We start from the raw sequence: 20,444 nt of genomic DNA on the forward strand, positions 1-20,444 counted from the left end.
TAGATTAGTACTATATATCACTTCTACAGGTTAGGAACGGAGGCTGCAGCAACTCGGCCTCCGACAACAGCCGAATACCGAGTGGGCGGAAGGTGTTGTGAGTAGATGTTAGTCAAGAGACTGTTTTTTCTGCTTTGATTTAGTAGGGCTGGTTGCCGAGGTAAAACAGATATGACATCCCGTTGAACGAGGTGAGCGATTCGACCATTATATCGCTAATTTTGCCCCGTAACATTACTAGTAAGGTCCCACATACATCATGGACCCTGTCCTCTTCTTAAGCCATTCGGATGTCCCCGGAAATATTATCCACATCCCGTGTTCTCCGGCCATGAGGTTTGCAAACAGCGAAGATAGTCTGCCCATCCCTGGACACACACAAGCAACTTACCATTCTTGTTGTATTACGCTACCGTTCAAAGGGACTCACTATATTCGATATGTTGAGTGACGTCATATATACGTGGCCATCGCCCTTTGCGCCTGCGCCCTTCTCCTACTTGGTTTGTCTGTTATTTAAGAGCCAAGCCCTTCGTGGCTGCACTGAGCACTCTCGCAATAACAGCAATCCACCACATGGCTGAGAACAGTATGATGAGCAAGGACATGACGGGTGTTGCGAATCTTTTCATGCATGCTTGTCGGCCATGTCTTAACCATAGGCATTGGTCGCTTACAGCCACCAATGGGCCCGATTGCGCTTATTTCTGTCCTTTTTCTCCTCGAAGGGATGGATAGTGGTAACCAAGCAAAGCCAGAGTGTATTTCAGTATTCAATCATTTGGAGTCGGCATGTAGACTGTTGCATTCGTTGATGACTACAATCAAGAAGCGTGTTATTCAGGAGAGAGGCGATACTAAACCTTGTCCCAATGTGATATAGTCCACGGAGATGTGCCGCACATTGAATGGTGAAGAATAAGCGATCAGAAGCGCCAGTGATGACACTACCACTTCTGCTCACGAGCTTCTTATGAAGCATTTTATATAATGACCTGATGGTGACGTGGGGACGGTTGACCGAGGAGCTCAACCATGGCTCGTACAGCTCTTGTTGGGGAACAACCATTGGTTCGTGTCGATCCACTACTATGCCTTCTAGATGGTCGAAAACATTGATATACGGCCTCTGGTACGGTCATTGCAAAGTGCAAAGCCAAGCATCTGACTTGCATGTTTCTATCTATACTTTCTACCTTCACAATGGCAGGTTCTACCGCTGTCACACCAATCCGAACCAGCACTACTCAGTATAGCCGAGACTGTATGCTTCATCGTACACTCCTCCAGAATCTCATGGAGGAAGCAAACGCCCACAAGAGGGTGCAATTGATGCCGACCTTAACTTTCGACAAGAGACAAGTGAGGCAAATCGTCGATCTTCGCCAGCAGGACACTAAGGCTGCCACCCTTTCGCCTTGCGGCAACTCTTACCGTGGCGGTCATATTACCTCCTGCGGGACTAAATCTAATGGGCTCCTACGGTCCAAGCGCGACACTAAAATCAAGCAACATTTCGAGCGCTGGGTGCGCCAGCAAGCGGAATGGTGCTCAGACTCGCACCCAACATCTCCTCGATCGATGGGCTCTTCTATTGCAGGGAGTAGTCCAGGTACAAACGAGGGAGCTGAGAATGTCATTCCGTTATCCACCGTGTTGCTACCTGATCCATGTTCGCAGCGATTACCATGGCGCTATGAGCTCGTCGACCCCATGGCAATGGTTCAATTGATCTCAAACACGCTTGGAAGGCTCGCATTCCTCAACGACATGGCATGCCGCACCAGATTTACCGTTACACGCTTTCACTCGAACAGAGCGCCCCGGATATCTGCCTGTGAGTACCTGAGACGCTTAACGCATCGGTTGTGTCTCTCGTCTCCAACACTAGTGATGATAGTTATCTACATCCGACAACTCTGCAAAACACACCCCACATTCGATGTTTCGAGTCTTACAGCTCACCGGCTTCTTCTGAGCTGCGCCTTAGTTGCCAGCAAGAGTGTGAGTGACTTTGCCTGGCCGAACCAATCCTTTGCTTCCGCGGGTGGTGTTTCCGCCGCCGAGATGGCAGTTTTGGAGTTGGAGCTACTGAAATATCTGGAATGGGATGTCGCACCACATCAGGAACGGCTGTCGGGGTGTTATCGTGATCTTGTCCAGGGGAGTAATAGATACTTGGCCGAGCATGAGACAAGCACAGCTGGGCCTTATACTGTCCAATTTGAGCGTGGCTGTGTCTAAGGAGATGTAGGCAGATCTCTTTTATCACATCAGAAAGCCGGTTGACCATTAGCAAACCTCTTGCGCTATAACTAAGCCTATCTGTTCAAAATAGTAATAGCATGCCATCTCTGACATCGTGCGTAGAGAACTGCCCATTCCGGCGAACAGAAGCATTCTGATCGACGCCATGTATGATTTTGCAGAGCTTTTCAGAAAATCAGAAGATATCACAGGTTACATCTCTGTGGCTTTCTGTATGTACATCATTTCAGTTTATAGCAATTATGTGCCGCTGGATTGGCAGGTTAGTATTTGCTATGAGAAGGAGGAATGGTATACAAATCCCTTTGTCAAATATGTGTTGGCGGCCAAGCACAGATGTACTATTATGCCAGGGATGGAGTATTGTTAAGGGGGAAAGGAGAAAAGGGATGGAAGAGGGAGCAGATGTCACCTAGGACGTATCCATTAGGTTATCTCAATGGGGGATAGACAGAAATTAACTCTGGATCCGCCAAAACGTGTTCTTGTTTTCTGTTTTCATATACGAACTGGAGGCACGAGTGTTAGTGCCACATGGTGTTTTGGTCGAGCGGGTCAACATATTACAACTATGTAGCTTCCTGTGTACAGAGAAATCAAGACACCATGCGAGTTGTCTTCCCTGTACGATCGATGAACTACCCCCTTGTTGCCCTACGTCTCGCCCTCTATTCAACTTTGTGCAGAACCAACATACAAGGTCATCAGGCGTCTCCGAGAACCCCCAATTACGATAGTTGAGCTCGACAGCAGGCGGGAAATGACAGCTATGATAATCTTCGCCCAGTAGGTTATTCACAATGTATGGTTAATTTCGTTGACATTCTTTCTAGAGGCTCTCTAAGACTCCTCGCATTTTCATCCTTCTTTCTTAGGTCTCCACGATATGAGATTGGCTCGGGGTAGCATGACACATTCTCCCCCTGCGGCGGAGTACTCAATTCACGACTAAACAAGGGTTTATTTTCCTGTTCGTCTGCCTCGCCTCATCATGCCAAGTGTTAACTGAAGTATGTACTTTCCAGGCGTAAGCGATCGACCGAATGAGCTGATGAGCGGGTACTATTTCCGTGTGAGGGAAGAGTGGCCTGCAAGGAGGAGTTCAAACGTCCGCCCATCAGTCGATCAACACATAAGCCAAAAGCCTAATTCTTCTATGGCCAAGCGTGTCGGAAATTGAGATCGGACATTCAGTTAGCTACACGACGTGCATGACTCGCGCAACGGGACAAGTGACAGAGGACCCAGAGCGATATCCCCAGAGCTTACGTGCATTTTTTCCATGAGAATGCCCAATTCCGAAGCTCCATGCGTCTTTCAAACACTCTCATAAGGCAAGAACAGCAGCTGATGGTATTTTCTCGCTATTCGGTCCTCCTCTTCCTATGTCAAACTACTCAACTGCGGGCAGTTATATCATCCCTTGCTTGCCGAGGGACCAAAGCGCTGGAATGCACAGCAATATTATTACTGGGGCATCCTTGAAGTATACCAGCTCAAATATGTAAATATTCTCTATTATATATATCGGAGTTCTTTTGACGTGTGCAAGGCAAATCCGCAGCGACTATCTTCCTCTGTCTTGCAATGAACACTGTTGCGTCAGGTTTAGCAGCGCATTTGAATCACACATGGCGAGAGTCCTCGGCCTAGCGTCACCATTTAAAACGCCAACGAAGGCGAAGAATGGTTTTAACAGGGCCAATGCTGTAGATGAAGAACCAGGGTCCGCAGCTTCGGTACGTGGCTCCTCTTCATAGCTCACTACCATTAACCCATGCTTGCCCTCAGCATACCCGCCAAAGATCAAATTTGGATCCTCTTCTAACCTGTCCACTCTTAAAGGGTAGCATTCCGGGGATGCCAGCTGTCTCAAGTTCCCCCAAGCGGCCACCGTCCAGTCTCGCAGCAATTCGATCAGTGCGATCAGAAGAGAAATTCCACACTCCCGAACACCAGTGCCAGTGCAAGGCCTTCTACGCGCAAGAAAAACCAGAAATGTCGGGTGCGAGGCGCGAGGATTTCAGGGACACTGAGCCTATCTGTCGGACCGTCCATTCCGAAGACACATCTCCATTAGTGCGCAAAGCCTTGAGACAGCGCAATCCTACCGATCGCGGGCTCGTTTCCAAAGTCAAGAGAAAGCTCAAATTTGCAGTTGGCCCAAGTAGTAAGAAACGGCTCCTGGCGTCAAAAAAGGCAGTGAGGCGCAAGTCGCCTGTCGCAAGCACGACTAATTGGTGGAACATTTGAACTGACATGTTTGGCTCTTAATTGTACTTAATATCATCCTAGCCTCTATTAATAGTTTAATTTTACAGTGATACCCACTACGTCTAGCGGCTTCATATCCCTAGAACGCGTGTCATGAGTGCTGGAGAGATGTATCATCTATAAAGGCTCTCTCCTTTACGTACGGGTGTGGCTGGCCTGCCTAAATACAGTGGTGACTTTCGGCTTATGACTTGAATGAATTAGAGACGTTAATTCAAGAGAGAAGAAAGATTCAATAGGTTACCGAGGAAACAATACCTTGCGGTCATCCGCCAACTCTGGGACAACAACAGCGATATCGCATTCTCCACTTGGACGTCAAACGACAATCAGATCTGAAACAAGGTTTGGTAGTCGAGTTAGAGCTGACTGTGCTTGTCGTACCATCCAGTCACAGCTCCGAGTATCCCCCTAGATCAATGCTAGTGTCCAAACGTAGAGCAGCTTCCGACGATCACCACCGCTCGCTTCCACACTGGGAAGGTGTCCGATCGGCATTGATACAGCTTGGGGAGAGTTTATTGGGTTTGTCTTTCCCAGCACCTGGTCCCCCGGAGCTGACATGAAGGTCCGAGCCCCTTGAGAGTCAAGTCATCCCTAGAATCGACCGAGCCCTCAACACGATTCGGGATTAGGATGCAAGGGGGAACCCCCGCGGAGATAGATTCCTCTTCGTAAATGAGAGGCATATTCGGCTTCAATTGAGCCATGGAGGAGACAGACAGGACATTGCTGCGCATTTAGATTCGCACTCAGGATAGACGCATTGCTTGGTGGCATTTAGCCATGTGCGCGACCTCAAGCAAGTATAGATATGGGCTTTCCACTCCCCATATTACACACCATTAGGTAGCTCTGCTCTGAGAACCGCAGGAAGAGCTTATTGACGCTGTACCTTTCGGATTTCAGGGGAGATTCCTCGAAGCTTTGTTCGCTAAAAGGCATCCAGGTTTCACTCATGGCGACGCCACCCCCTGCCCTGCGGAGTCGAGTGGCTTTTCTTTTCAATAGGATCCGGCGTTCCAAGAAGTCCTGATGGATATTATGCTTATGTTTGAGTGGTTCTCATTCAACGACTTACTTTCTGCATGGCACCCGAGCATTCCATCGTACAGAAGCTTGAGTGCCTATCCAAGCTCGGCCAACATTTCCCATCCACTATCCCAGCCAGCAGGTACTACTACACTCGTCCCGAGGCTAATCGATTCAAAGTGCTCCAGCAACACCGACGAGAATTCTTACGAAGGCCATGACTTTGACTTGGATCAGTTCTCTGGCTCGGTAACCATGGCCATATCTTCAATCCGCACGAGAGGCGAGCACTAATGCCACGTGGGAAAGCGAACGGGGCAAGTCCGATCGAACAACTGCGGGGCTTCGCTGGGGAGGCCGAAGTGGAGACAGATACGCAATGCGTTTAAGAGCGCGAGTATTCCTGGCGACACTTCATGGAGGGTCTGCTGCTTGATAACGACGGTACAAGCTAATTGGCAGTCCAAGGGGCCCGGAAATGGAGAGTAACAACCCATCCTGGTTCCTGTATGGGCCTGGGGATGCACGTCTACAGTCACTCCCCGTGCCGGAGATTCAGGATCCCCACGATGTCATCGTCCGCATCGCCTACGTTGGAGTCTGTGGAAGTGATGTAAGATACCGAAGCCAGGGTCCTAGGATAACCTGGATGCCCATAGAATCCTCCCGCTTGCTCACCCGCTACTCGCTAGGTACACTTCTGGAAACACGGCGGAGTGAATAAGAAGGTGAGCAAGGAACAACCTCTCGTGCTGGGCCACGAAGCTGCTGGAACCATTCATACGGTCGGAGCAGCCGTCAAGTCCGTTCGCGTCGGCGATCCTGTTGCCATTGAGCCTGGTATCCCCTGTCGGCGCTGTAAGGCTTGTAAACATGGTCACTACAACATCTGCAGAGAGATGAGATTTGCGGCAGTACCACCCGACGTGCATGGTACCTTGACCAAGTATTACCGGGTGCCGGGAGATTTCGTCTATAAGATACCATCGGGGATGAGCCTTCAAGAAGCCGTACTCATGGAGCCGCTCTCCGTGGCCGTGCATTCGACGCGTCTGGTCAACATTACGCCCGGCCAAACCATTGTCATCATGGGTTCCGGGTCGGTCGGTCTTTTGTGCGGCGCAGTCGCCAAGGCATTCGGCGCTCACCGGATCATTCTGGTCGACATCCTGGAACACAAGCTGTCGTTCGGATCTGAGTTCCTCGATTGCGAAACCTTTCTTCTCGGTTTGGACGAAGCACCAGAGGCGAGTGCCACTCGTTTGTTAGAGATGCTGGATGCTCCGGATGGGGTCGATGCGGTGATCGAGGCTTCCGGTGCTCAAGACCCAGTGCAAATTGGCATATATGCCTTACGGCGCGGTGGCAGTTACGTTCAAGCCGGGGTTGGGAAGCCAAAAGCTGAGATTCCCATCTTGGCCCTGTCCCAGAAAGAACTCCACGTCCATGGGTGCTTTCGGTACGGACCCGGAGATTATGAGCTGGCTCTAAAGCTGCTCACCAAGGGAGCCATTGACGTTAAACGCTTAATTACCAGCGTGACGCCTTTCGAACACGCGCCGCAGGCTTGGGACAAGACGGCACGGGGAGAAGGGATCAAAAACCTGATTCAAGGCGTACAAGACTAGAGCATATCCGCCATCTGCCGTGCATGGAAATAGAGCAAAAGTCCATATTAATAGCATAGCCTTGTGAGACGCAAAGTCACAGGTTGTAACTTGACGTCAAGTTTACACCTTGTTTGGTCAATGCTAATGATAGACGGCATAGGGGTTTTACACTCTCGACCGGAGGACAAGTGTAATAATAGACTGAATCATTCAGAGGAAATAGTTATGCTATTTGGCTTATAAACATAGTACGCTTTCAACGCATGACTCCTTTGCAACGCTTTCTTATTGCCCAAGCAGCGGCCATATCTTCAAGTGTAGTCTGGTGTAGCTGGTAAATCGGCGTAGCTTTGAATCCATCCTTTAAGATCGTGGCATACTTTATAGCGTATATTAACCCCGATTGCCCAAGTACCTCTAGTAGTAACCATCCGATGTCCATTTGGTAGGTATAACTGCTTGGACTTGACTCTGGTCCATTCCTCTTCATATCACAGTCTAAGAGTGCTAAACCACGCTAGGATATACCAACTCACGTGTTATCTATCTCATGAACAACAAACAAACCATACAAACCAAACTACGCAAACAAACAGTCCAGCATAAAACACGACGCCTGATATTTCCGGCAAATCTCTTCTCAACTTACCGTAGGTATGAGTTGATCTGGCAAAGCAGTAAATCAATTCCGTAGCAGACGTTCATCGCAGAGAAGACATGATGGCTGTGGGGGTGGGAGAGAGAGTGCGTATGTGTATATTTCCATAGCTCCCAATCTCGGTTAATTTTCGGCTCGAGTACCGACTCGCAGTCGAGTTTGTATACGTCCCCTCTCGAACAGCGATATTTTTTTGTGGTAGTATCCAGAAATCTCTGTATATACATGATTGGTATGTTCGGGTGAGGTCCTGCTTCCTTTTACACTCAAAGGGTGGGTGATGGATGTTTACTGTATCATGGTTCAATTCAGCATTGAACTAAATATATTTCCGTCGGGACTGAAGTTGGGTTTGCACAGAAGGCTGCTGAGAGCGAACGACGTCAAACATAGACCAATAAATCCAGAAAAATCACTAATGGCTATATTAGAGGCTACTGAATTTTTGTTAATTTTCTAGGAAATCCGAATGCCTTTTAGCTAGATGTTGGCAAATGGCCAGAATTCGAAGGGTCAATGTGAATCGGGAGGGTTCAACTAGGGTTCAACTTCATCACTGACTAATCGCCGCCTAGACAACAAACCGCGACGCGAGATGAACATGATACTCCGTACAGCCATACCATACTATATGACAAGAGATTATACTAACAAGGGGAAGTTATTGAGCAAGCCATTACGCTCCAAATTGTTGGCCCCATCTGACAACAGCCTGCGTCTTTCATGGCGGAGCGACGCTAGAATAGCTTCCTCGGACGCGTCGCGTACCCCCTCCAACATGTGTCGCACATATACGTATAATACTCACGACCAATAAGGGATCTCTGCCGTTTGGATAATTGCTTCGCATCATGAATATCCTACCGTGAACGTACGAGCGATGCCGACCGCAAAACATGCCCGAGTGCCCCGAGCTAACGAAGTCATGCCACCAAAGGACCCGGAAGTCCAACGCAAACAATTGTGGCCACAGCGAATAGGCCGATGGAGCGAGGGGTCGGATACTAGGACATATGATGCTGTTATGGCCGGTGGGGAACAAAATGGGAAGATCGTTCTTTTGGAAATGGAAATCTTATCCTAGAAAGTGTTGCAATCTGGACGGTGTTGTGTTCTCCAGGCGCCCATGGGATACCCATTAGGCTAGCGAATCAGGCTATTAGTTAGGTGTTTCCGATGCCAATGTCTACCGAAGTCTGATAAGATGGACACATAGCAATCAGAAGCCCGAGCATAGTTCTAGGAAGAGTTATCCCAAGTTTCACTGGATCTGTAGTAGGGTATACACCTTGGCAGCAGCTGAGTTTGGTCCGCGCCTGAGAAACGACGCACAGACAAGGGAGCATGAGGAATACCCTGGATTGAAGTAATCCAGAGCATACGCCACCAGTCCTCTAAAGCTTACTAGTGTGGGCGACTCTCGAAGGCTGTGCAGACACCTTCCGCGCTACCATGGTTCATGCCCAATCAATCCGTCTCCCTCCAAAGAGAGAGCCTCTGTCTTAAATCCGTGACCCCATCGGAGCGCTCATGCATCCAAGTGTCCGGACGTTTTCCGATGAAAGAGACGTGCCAAGTCGGACTCACCCCAAACCTCGTGATTGTTCGACCACTTCCCCAGAGCTTGTATAGTCTGGGGAAGTGGAGACCGTTAGAGTGGAATCTGGGGTTTAGAAATGTGGCATCCCCGCTTGTTATCAACGGCATTGTTGTGTATATAAAGCAAGCATGCTCCCCAGTTGGAGAATAATGGCTCCCTAGACACCCGTTGCAGCTCCTCAGTAGATTGAGGAAATCCATACCGCGAAAGATGACGTCGAAAGGGTTAGAGTCGAACACACATGTGGAGGATCTCAAAGATTCTCCCCAGCGTGATCCTCTTTTACAACTGTTTCCAATTCTTCAGGACAAGTCCCCCGAAGAGCTGGTGCAACTCAACCGGTCGGTGCTACGAAAGTTGGACTGGCAATTTCTGCCTTGCATTACAATGATTCTTCTGATGAGGTGAGGACATCCATCGTTCATATCCCTTGTTGAGGAAAAGAAAAACCCATGATACTAACCGCGTATGATTCCTAACTAGTTATCTGGATCGTATCAATGTCTCCAATGCCCGTCTTGCCGGTATGCAAAGCGACCTCCACATGTCAGATACAGTGTGGTCGGCGGGGATTTCGCTTTTCTATGTGGGCTATATCATCTCACAGGTGCCAGCGAATGTTATCATCGCGAAGGGGAAGCCTAGTATACTCTTCCCCTGTATTGCGCTAATCTGGTCCGCGGTAACTATCTGTATGCCTGCTCTGTCTTCCGGCTGGGGATTCTGCCTCTGTCGCTTCCTGGTCGGCGTGGCTGAGGGCCCTTTCGTCCCGGCCGTTTCTCTGCTCACTTCATCGTGGTATACTAAGCAAGAATCACCTTTGCGGATGGGCATCTGGCACGCGGGTAACATTATTTCGAATGTTTTCTCTGGCCTCCTCGCCGCAGCCATTCTTACGAACATGGATGGAATAGCCAAGCTTCGGGCCTGGCAGTGGTTCATCCTGCTGGAGGGAATCGTGAGTATTATGGTCGCGGTGTCTGGATTTTGGTTCATCCCAAACTTTCCCGACAACACCGGTCGTTCGTGGTTCACGGAGGAAGAAACCGCTATGGCACAATATCGACAAGTGGTCAGCGCGGGTGGCACCCGTGAAGATGAGGAAGGCGATTACTGGGGTGGAGTGTTGCTTGCAGTCAAGGATCCTTTTACGTGGTGCTTCGCTGGGATTCATTTTTCGCTTATCATCGCCCAGTCGTTCAAAGACTTCTTTCCATCGGTAAGCCCCAGCCATGGCATAGAACGTCCCCAATCGGCCTACTGACACACAGAAAGATAGTTGAGACCCTCAACTTCTCCGAAGTTGTGACTTATCTTGTACAGGCCCCACCGTATGTGATTGCCTACATCACTACGCTCGTCATCTCCTGGTCATCCGGCAGGACTGGGGACCATTGTTGGCATATTATCGGACCGATACTCGTGTCTCTAGTGGGAGCGGTTGTCATGATATCCACATTGGACCGGGGGGCTCGATATTTTAGTTTGATCTTACTGTGCACGGGGCCATTCGTTGGGTTGAACGTGAGCATTCCCTTGACCCCAGAAGTCAGAGAACCCATTGTCTAATTTCCTAGATCCAAATATCCTGGGAAACCACCGTGGTACCACGCCCACGGACGAAACGAGCAGCTTTGATCGCCATTGCCAATTGCGTGTCCTCTGTGTCCCACTGGTTCACCCCGTACTTCTTCCTTCGATCCCAGGAGCCGCGATACCAAACCGGCGGAGGGATTATTATCGCCGGATGTGGACTGTCCGTGATCTGTTGTTTAATCACGCGCTGGTGGTGTATGAGGAAGAATAAAAAGCTGGACGAGGCTGAGGCTGTCAGTGGAGAAGTCACGGAATGGCGGTACGCGACTTAACGTACTAGATATGCATCACAATTTGGGCCGGGAATAGTTTGGAGAGAAATGCGAATTCCCTACCTATATACCTAAGCCATGATAGTCTACTCTGATGTCTCTCAATAGCGTTGCGCTTAGCTTATTTTGAATGAAGTTTGGGGAGTGTCTTATTGAATCTATCGCCGGAGTAATATCACACAAGGACCAACAAGCTGGCATTCGGAGTACATCTTTTTACAACTATAGTAAACTAGGATCAGCTACTCGAAGCCAACCTTTGCCTGAGAGGCATCTCATCCAGCCCACAGCTTGCGTATTAATAATAGATGGGCATCACGGCCTTGAGATATGACACATGTCTTGCTTGATTTCCTCCCATTTCCAGTTGTCCCCGTGGGGAACCCACTGCTCTGGGGAATTGGGACCGGAATTCAGATGCCGATCCACGTCTGATAAAGTATGATAACCACAGATTACGACTCATTCTGCGGAGGTCCGATAGTTAGAAGGATACTAGTAGGCTAGTGTTCGGAAAGAATCCGTCCGGCGTTCTGCGGCCGTGAGTCAGTAGGGCTTCTTCCATCGGAAATCCTCCGAAAGCCTCAGAGCAGCAGCACAGAAGCAGGGAATACTTAAGCTAGAAGAGGTATGGACTTAGAGGAGAACCTCGACTTGATTATTCGATTATAGATATCCTTGAACTTCCAGATTCCCTTTACTAGACTATCACATTATCATCATCATCTTCATCATGGGCTCCATCGCACATCCGGCATATACCCTCAACAACCCCTTTCGGACCAGGATTCTCAATGGTCAAATCACCCCTCTTATGTCTGTCAGGTTCGTCACTGGCAATGAAATGCCTATGATGTGCAAGATGGCCGGTGTTCATGCGATGTTCATCGACATGGAACATTCCGCCCTCGACATGCGCACTGTCGCCCAACTTATTCTCGCCTGCAATTATGCCGGTGTCTCTCCCGTCGTCCGTTCACCATCTAAGTCACACTGGCACATCAGCCGCATCCTAGATGCCGGTGCTGCGGCCGTCGTGATCCCGCATATCGAGACCGTCCAAGAGGTCCGGGAGATTGTGAAGCATGCCAAGTTTGCCCCTCTAGGGACGCGAGGATGCACCAACAACCAGGCAGTGATGAACTTCCAGCATGTGCCGACACTCGTGCAGAATGAGATTCTTAATGAGCAGACCATGTTGATCCCGATGATTGAGACTCCGGCAGCAGTGGAGATTGCCGACGAGATCTTCGCAGTTGAGGGAGTCGATGGGGTCTTGGTCGGCTCTAACGATCTGTGCACCGACCTGGGGATTCCCGGAAAGTATGACAGCGACTTGTATCAAGATGCGGTCACCAAGGTGATCCAGGCGGCTAATCGAGCTGGCAAGCCTGTGGGTATTGGGGGTATTGGTGGGCGACTAGACATCCTTGAAAAGTGGTTCAAGATGGGAGCAACCTGGTCCCTGAGTGGCCAGGATGCGTCCATGCTGCAAGCGGGATTGAAGCAGATGAGCAAGAACTACACTGACATTAGTGAGCGTTTACAGAAGGAGGCCTAGAGTAGGGGAACGGTTGTGAATCCTTCGTTTGTTCTATGTACATATTATACATTGTCATCTGTTACACCCGAGAACAGAAACATCGGATCTCCATACGCATATTCGCCCAGTCCTACTTCCACATTCCAGAATGTATTGTCTCCGAATAGATCCCGGGAAAGAAGAGAAGCATAGGTGGAAGATTCATGATCCAGCTGGTGATGTGTGCCTAAATCGTTGAGTAGGGGCGGCCAGTGGTTCCCAAACTGTGAAGGATTCTGTTCGACAGAATGATATTCACCTGCAATGCTTTGACTATGAAGCATACCATCAATCCCCGGTGATGTGTGGTACTGAGATTGGGTCTGCCCAAGGTATCCTCCCGTCTGCTGCGTTGTCCTGGACGCGGCATTATATTTCCCTAACACATGTACTCGTAAGGCCTCATAGACAGACACGTAAGGAGTCGCATCCGGCATCTCACGTCCCATCTGCTTTAGTGTTTTTTCGCTCTGTTTTACCGCATCGGCCGCCTTCGCCATCGTCTCTGCATCATGGTTGCTTGCCACGGATACCCAGAGCATTACCGAGAGACCGGCAGTGAACAGCATTTGGAAGTAGCTCCGAGTGTACGTAATTTTCCCTTGCTCAAACAAAGGGCAGAACTTCGTAATCGTACCCACAGCGTACTCGAGACAGATCAAGAGGAGGTCGCCTGGGGGGATATTGTTCCGCTTCGGCACCAGGTCGATTGCCTTGCGCACTAGAAGCAGTCTTTCCCTCATTAACAGCAGATCATACCATTCCTGCGTGTGGTATAAGCCTTGTGGATTAGAGAAAATGGGTGCTGATCGCCGCCACTCCTCGAGCTCCGATAGCAACTCCTCCAGATCTGCATAGATCCTCCCGCTCGCGGTGATGGAGTCCATTGCCAACGCATGGCCAACACTGCTGGGGGACCCACTGCCTTGTTGAAACTTGGACCGAATCTTAGAAGTGATTTTGCGCAGTCGCAGGCAATAGAAAAACACCGTCATCTCGGTGTTCCCCGTCGTAGTGGGCCTTGTAGTGGCTCTGCAGAAAGAGTCCAGATCCGAGAACGATCCAGATGCCTCAGCGGCATCGATCTCTTCATCATCGGCATCGGCAGGAAGCCCAACTTGGATATCCCTATCCGCAATTGCAGCTGGACGATCCAATGTGATCGAGCTGTACTGACTGATCATGTAGCATTCCCAGAAGATCCGGCGCTGCAACTGCTCCTGCAGAAGAGTTATTTTGCGTTTCATAGTCGGTCGAGGTAATTTGTGAAGACCCTGCTCGATGCACATCCTCATACATAGTGTGGTCAACTCCCATATCGATGTGCCTGCAAAGTATTAGCTAGAACCGGCATGGGAAAGCTGGACACATACCGATGTGATGATAGATGCCGAACCTCACGACAAATAATAGATCTTGGATAGAATCCAACCCCCTTGACAAGATATTCGTATCGATGTACTGCAACGCTGTGAGAAAGTAGCCGTACGGGTGGTGCTTATGAACGCCGGATCGATATAACATGACCGACCCAACAGCAAGAATCATGAAGGTACGGAAGGCGTCGTGCTTTGTCAGATGGTCTGGTACTTGTGAGGAAGGCACAGCTTGGCCTGTTGAAAAGACGGAATGGTACAGCCTCTGTACATCTCGGCGGAGCAGGAATGGGTTCTGCACATGGGCTCCATTCAAGCTTCATCCATTCGTTTCAGTTCTCGATCGGTAAGGGGCAATGCAGTCACTTACTAGTTATTGAACACCACTAATGCTTCCTCAGCAGGAGGAAGAGAATTCGGCTGTACCGAAGTTTCCAGAATGCCAGAAGATTGGGAGAGATTTTGCAAAAGCTTTAGGTTTTGGTCTCTCCACCTGGCATCAGCGAAAAGCAAGCTCATAAAACTGTGATTCTACGGTCAGAGCTGACCCTCAATCTAAGGCCCCAGAGCGTACCTGATCCCGACCCCCTCCGTAATACTGGGTGATGAAATCACGTCATTACTCTGTATTGCTATCGAAGGTTCCAACGCTTGATTATCTCTTCCAGGTCGTGTCGGTGTTGGGCTCTCCGTCACTGGTGCTGTGGAGTGAGAATGTCCCAGGTCCACCTCTCGACCTTCCACAACGGTCATCTCTGTCTGGAGACCTTGCACATGCCGCTCTAGTTCATAAATATACCTATTGAGAGCATAAGCATAGGGGCCCTTGGGCAGACGTGCTTAGCACAAGGTCAGGCTTACTCTCTTGAAACCGGAACAGTCCCACCGAGGCTAACGATGAAACATGCATGGCCGCTCTTTACACAAGGCATACATTTTGGTCGAGCATTATCGCACTATCTGTAGTCAGTAACCCCGTTCTGCCAAGTCGGACATCAGTGTAGATCAATGAGAATACCTTGATTTTTTTTGTATAACACGACTGACAGGCCGGAAGTCGAGGGACATGTTTCCCCCCATTATCGTGCATCATGCTTACCACGAGGTGGGCTTATACAAGATCTACTTCTATCATACCTGTCGGCGCGTGTGCTTTCAACTGGCTGAGTAGGTACAGGCAGCGAGGTACATGGAAACACTTCCCTCTGGCGAGTCGACGACTTCATGCATGGCGCATGGCCACTCGCGGGGAAAGAATGCGGAGCCCCGGCAATATTTGGTACCACTAGTGTATAAATGGATACAGAAAAGTTTAACTTGGCATGAAATCCATCCCATAAGGAGCAAGTCACGAGTGAAGGGACAGGTTTGCCACTGCTTTATACCATCTGGCTAACCCTATATGACTACTGGGAAGTTCTACGAACAATGGCCAAGTCTACCCAAATCCACCAGCCGTGCCTAGATCAAATAAGAGCAGCCAAAAGACCAATGCTGAGCCATAGAGCTTAGCGACGCTATCCAGATGAGTGCCTGGCCACGAGTGTCTTGCTGGGTGTGGATGAATCCCCGCATTTACATCTTCATATGAGAGCTACGTGTGAACAGCAGAAAGCTATGGTCATATGAGGCGTGGGAGCCATAAAGCTCGAGTCTATGATCGAAATTATATTGGCTTCGGCAATGCATTGGAGGGAATCTGCCGAGCGTTGAGGGTATTGTATGGTAATCGGGAAAGATCCGGCCAACAACCCTCGGGCGATATCCACTTTCTACGACTTCACGCCTACTTAGCGCTGCTTGACCCCAACACAAGGTCCGATAGGATTGTCATCCTTCCCCGCTATTGTTGTTCTGTCGTCGGACATGGAGTCTGACCATCGGACATCCCCTGCTTCGGCCCCAGCCAATCCACGGAGACTCCAGGCCTGCGAGAGATGCTGGAAACGCAAACAGAAGGTCCTGACCAATATTGTACATCCAGCGATGTGAGGCTAACCCATCATAGTGTGATAGACAATTGCCGGCATGCACAACCTGTGTGGAAGCCGATGCGCAATGTGCTCCCCGACGCGTCCCTATCGGGCCCACTATGGAGGAGGGCAGTGGCCTCTCGCATGCTGCCGTACCCAAGTGCGTGTGACGCAGTGTGGAAAGCTGAGCAGAGCTAACAACAGAATCTAGCTATGTGGAATCTCTCAAGAGAAAGAGGGATGAGCTAGATGCGCAGTTTCGACAGCAAAGGGCACGCCGAGAAAGGGAAGCGTCGGTTCCACCTCAACCGTTGCCGAACATGGAGTCCACTTCGGTAGGTAGCCCTGGCGATTCGAACCAGACACCGTCAACGGCTCCCACCAGTTTCAGCGAGCGGTCGGTACAGGCTGCGATGGGAGAGATTGGATTCCTGTCCCGCAATGCGATGGCAGAGCCACGCGACGAGTCTCGTGGATTTCCTCAAGAATTAGCCATGGGAAGTATGGTGAGAGCCGCCCTGGTCATATCAGGCGAGGATCCATCACAGTCTCGAGATTTGTGCCACCATAGACGAACATTCGTGACCATGATGGGACCTGCGACGGGGATCAGCAAAGAGTTTGCCGCACCTTACCTAAACCGTTTCCTCGACCACATCGGGGTGATGTTTCTTCATATCGACCGGAACGAGTTGCAGGGTGAATTCGACTCCTACTTTGATGCCCGTAGAGGGCAGCCGGGTGCTACAAAGGGCCCCAATTCAGGAACCGCGTTCTTGGAGTTCAGAGTTTACATGGCTGTGGCAATTGGAATGTTACTTTCACCGGAGCCTGGGAGCGAGCTATTGGCGACTGGTTTGCATGCAGCCGCAACGGAGAGATTTACCGTTATTATAGAGCAGGGCGACTGTGTGAAGACTCTACACTGTCTGTGGTCATTAGCTTTGTATTCCATGTTCAGTTCTCTCGGAGGATCCACTTGGCACCTGGTGGGATTGGCAATGAAGAAATGCATCTCGTTTAGATTGCACCGGGAGTTGTACCCAGACTCCGATACGAGTCAAGAAGAACTGAACAGCCGACGCAGCATCTTCTGGGCCCTCTATGTAATTGACAGGTGAGTCGAATAGAAAAGGAGGATTTTGAGGTGAGGAGCCATGGCTGACGGCGCTACAGAACTATAAGTTGTGTGATGGACCGCCCATTTAGTATTGAGGACGAAGACATACTGGTTCAGGTAAGAGCACAATCTAGGGCATTTATTGAGAGCTGCTAACACCGTCAAGCTTCCGGTCTATAGCTCTACCTCAAAGACAATAGCTGAGTTTGACTTTGGCTGCCATATCATCATGCATGCTCGACTTATGTCTAGTGTGCGGAGCTCTTCTTCCCGAGGGCGTTTGTATCACTACCGCAACCTAAGCTACTGGCGAGATTCACCAAAGTCCGTAAAGGACTTCGCTCCCGGCGATAGTGTCCTCTCCGTCTCGATAAAGCAGCTCACCTGCAGAGCGTTGACCCAGATTGCATTATTGACCCGAGGTACACTATCCAATGGTGGTATAGTAGGAGACGCTCGAGCCGTTGAACATGACGTCGTCGATGGCTGCCAAGCGTATATAAATGATGCATACTATTACTCTGAACAAGGAAAGTATGCAGCATCATTCGTTGACGGGTTTGACCTCTTCGCGGCGGGTGTCCTTGTCATTTGCCTTCCTTCTCTGTCAGCACTTGCAGGGCCTCCACGGGAAACAGCCATTATTAGCAAGTGTACAGCCCTATTGACGACCATTGGGGAGCGGTTCCAGTCACTCAAGGTGCTCAGGAAACTGCTTCTAGCTCTATCGAGCGTGGCTGCGCAGGGAGCATACCACGACCCGGTAAGTTTCCCTCATATGATCTAAGGCATATCATAGACTAATATATCCGATAATAGGCTTTAGATGAACTACCAGAAATCATCTCGGATCCGATGCAAGGCCTGATCCAGGACTTCCTCCGGGTATGGCGTGCATGATCCGGAGGACGCCCGTCGGACGGATTCCGGTCCGATCAATCATATATACCACCATGGATAATGCTATCACCTCTACCTAACAGTCAAATCGGTTGGAAATATTCAGCTATCGAGTATATCGAAATCATGGCCCCCGGAATTACAGAACCCTCATCCTCAGCAGGTCCTTCTACTACTGGGTTCAAGCCTACCGTCTACGTTCTTGACACCTTCCCTCCCAAGGCCATCGAGTACGCCAAGACCTTGTTCAATATTATTCAGCCTCAGGATGAAGAATTCAAGAACTGGCGGCAAAATGCAAGAGCGCTGTTAGTGCGAAGCTCACATGTTACCGCCGATGACATCGCCAGCTGCCCGAATTTAATTGCCATCGGTAAGCACGGCGTGGGAATCGACAAGATCAATCAGGATGCTTGTGCACAGCGGGATATCAAGATCCTCAACACCCCGGGTGCCAATGCGCGAGACGTTGCGGAGCTGGTCGTTGCACTGGCCTTGTCGGTTGCGAGGGGAATTCGGTCCATCACATCCCGGCAAATGCTGAAGCCCGTACCGAAGGAGACCTGTAATGGGTTGACTTTGTATCAGAAGACGATCGGCCTCATCGGTATGGGGAACATCGGACGCACCGTGGCGGAGATCTTCCGTGGTGGCTTCGACGCCAACATTGTGGCTTACGACGCGTACATGCCCAAGGATGTATGGTCCCATATCCCACACACCAGGGCAAAGAGTGTCGATGAGGTGCTTTCCCAGGCAGACGTGCTCTCCATCCACGTCCCCCTTACCACAGAGACTCGGGACATGGTCTCCTATCAGCAAATTCGCGCAATGAAGCCCGATGCAATTCTCATTAATGCGGCTCGAGGTGGTATTGTCAACGAGGCCGACCTCACCAAGGCGTTATCGGAAGGGTATCTGTGGGGCGCAGGGCTGGATTGTCATGAGCAAGAGCCACCCAGCCATGAGAAGTACGAGGCCCTTTGGAAGAATTTGAATGTCATTAGCACACCACACATTGGCGCTGCCACCTCAAGAGCACAGCTGGCCAGTGCCACGGCAGCAGTGGATAACCTGTATCAATATCTGTCAAGACTGTGACTGTAAATCGGTGATTAATGTGATCTTAAGGAAGTTGGAATCCAATTCATTGATAGTTAAATATATTCTATATCTTGGCTTGTTTCACATTTCTCGAAGCTGGAACTCCCCGACAGTGCCACCGCACACATTGCACATTGCCTTTGAGACTATCTGTGATAAACAATGTTTTCCCATCCGGGCCACCAAAGGTACAGTTCGTCAGATTCTTTCCACCGCCTGGCGCTGTTACAATCCTGGCCTTGGGGATACCGTCCGCATCCACGACAAACACCGAACCGAGGCTGGGATGGCAGATGAATACATTCCCCTCTTCGTCCACGGCAAGTCCGTCGGGACCTGCACATCCAAAGGACTGGAAGAAGAGACCGACTTTGGTGGTAGACCCATCGGTATGGAGAGGAAGGCGCCATACGGCATTGGACCGAGTCATGGCCACGTACAAAAACCGCTCATCGGGTGAGAGGGCCAGGCCATTCGGGGAAATTCCGTTGGAGACCAGGCAGTCGAGCTTGCCCGTGGGTGAGAGCCGATAGACGCAGCCGGTCTGGTCGGTCATTCCCGTTTGACCCTGATCGGTAAAGTAGATGTCGTTGGTGGAGGAGACGATCAGGTCGTTAGGGCCTTTGAACCGCTCGAGGTTGCGCCGAGTAAGCATTGGGGATATTGTATTTGTAGAAGGATCGAATAGAAGAAGTCCCTGTTGCAGTCGATTAACTAAATGATATTTACAAGTGATATATCCCATCCAGGTCACATACTTGTTTATAATCTGCAACCACGATGCAGCCATCCTCTCGCACCACTAGCCCGTTCGGCTCGCCATCCCATCGAACGCACTCCGTCACCTGCTTTTCCGCATCCACTTTGAGAATTCGACCATACGGGACGTCTACTATGTAGAGACTTCCATCGGCAACGCAAGTGGGACCTTCGAGGAAAATGTCAGACGCCGGAAGCGCTGACCCGCCACGCCACTCAGTAGGCTGACCAGTGCATCTGAGGGAGTCCGGAATGCGAGCATAGATCTCGGCTTGGATCACTGGAGGAACTGGATAGAAATTCATTTTCGATGGACAATC

The 20,444-nt window shown here is 50.1% G+C and overlaps 8 protein-coding genes across 8 annotated transcripts; 6 read left to right on the forward strand and 2 right to left on the reverse strand.

Moving 5' to 3' along the window:
- Nucleotides 1-1,203: 1,203 nt before the first annotated feature.
- Nucleotides 1,204-2,244, forward strand: ABOM_004656 (uncharacterized protein; the record flags this gene model as incomplete). The annotated part of the gene is made up of 1 exon (XM_022531785.1): nt 1,204-2,244. The coding sequence occupies one exon, from the start codon at nt 1,204-1,206 to the stop codon at nt 2,242-2,244; it is 1,041 nt and encodes a 346-aa protein (XP_022390287.1).
- Nucleotides 2,245-3,899: 1,655 nt separating this feature from the next.
- Nucleotides 3,900-4,521, forward strand: ABOM_004657 (uncharacterized protein; the record flags this gene model as incomplete). Its single annotated transcript, XM_022531786.1, has 2 exons — nt 3,900-4,007; nt 4,114-4,521. 2 exons carry the CDS (start codon nt 3,900-3,902, stop codon nt 4,519-4,521), a joined length of 516 nt encoding a protein of 171 aa, XP_022390288.1.
- A 1,531-nt stretch (nt 4,522-6,052) lies between these two features.
- ABOM_004658 (NAD(P)-dependent alcohol dehydrogenase) lies at nt 6,053-7,202 on the forward strand (the record flags this gene model as incomplete). The annotated part of the gene is made up of 2 exons (XM_022531787.1): nt 6,053-6,187; nt 6,267-7,202. The coding sequence occupies 2 exons, from the start codon at nt 6,053-6,055 to the stop codon at nt 7,200-7,202; spliced, it is 1,071 nt and encodes a 356-aa protein (XP_022390295.1).
- Nucleotides 7,203-9,652: 2,450 nt separating this feature from the next.
- On the forward strand, nt 9,653-11,310 carry ABOM_004659 (vitamin H transporter; the record flags this gene model as incomplete). Its single annotated transcript, XM_022531788.1, has 4 exons — nt 9,653-9,846; nt 9,926-10,661; nt 10,718-10,966; nt 11,020-11,310. The coding sequence occupies 4 exons, from the start codon at nt 9,653-9,655 to the stop codon at nt 11,308-11,310; spliced, it is 1,470 nt and encodes a 489-aa protein (XP_022390296.1).
- Nucleotides 11,311-12,043: 733 nt separating this feature from the next.
- ABOM_004660 (HpcH/HpaI aldolase family protein) lies at nt 12,044-12,871 on the forward strand (the record flags this gene model as incomplete). Its single annotated transcript, XM_022531789.1, has 1 exon — nt 12,044-12,871. The coding sequence occupies one exon, from the start codon at nt 12,044-12,046 to the stop codon at nt 12,869-12,871; it is 828 nt and encodes a 275-aa protein (XP_022390335.1).
- A 44-nt stretch (nt 12,872-12,915) lies between these two features.
- On the reverse strand, nt 12,916-15,336 carry ABOM_004661 (fungal specific transcription factor domain-containing protein; the record flags this gene model as incomplete). The annotated part of the gene is made up of 6 exons (XM_022531790.1): nt 12,916-14,219; nt 14,266-14,585; nt 14,639-14,791; nt 14,843-15,067; nt 15,130-15,224; nt 15,316-15,336. The coding sequence occupies 6 exons, from the start codon at nt 15,334-15,336 to the stop codon at nt 12,916-12,918; spliced, it is 2,118 nt and encodes a 705-aa protein (XP_022390334.1).
- A 726-nt stretch (nt 15,337-16,062) lies between these two features.
- On the forward strand, nt 16,063-20,079 carry ABOM_004662 (uncharacterized protein; the record flags this gene model as incomplete). Its single annotated transcript, XM_022531791.1, has 10 exons — nt 16,063-16,227; nt 16,277-16,401; nt 16,453-17,358; nt 17,418-17,478; nt 17,528-18,124; nt 18,181-18,246; nt 18,376-19,312; nt 19,419-19,754; nt 19,947-20,012; nt 20,072-20,079. Coding segments are annotated over 10 exons (3,267 nt in total), but the record flags the coding sequence as incomplete, so codon positions are not given.
- Nucleotides 19,430-20,429, reverse strand: ABOM_004663 (SMP-30/gluconolactonase/LRE family protein; the record flags this gene model as incomplete). Its single annotated transcript, XM_022531792.1, has 2 exons — nt 19,430-20,062; nt 20,124-20,429. 2 exons carry the CDS (start codon nt 20,427-20,429, stop codon nt 19,430-19,432), a joined length of 939 nt encoding a protein of 312 aa, XP_022390332.1.
- Nucleotides 20,430-20,444: the final 15 nt, after the last annotated feature.

This window comes from Aspergillus bombycis (assembly GCF_001792695.1).
Source record: "Aspergillus bombycis strain NRRL26010 chromosome Unknown contig00030, whole genome shotgun sequence".
Classification (NCBI taxonomy): domain Eukaryota; kingdom Fungi; phylum Ascomycota; class Eurotiomycetes; order Eurotiales; family Aspergillaceae; genus Aspergillus; species Aspergillus bombycis.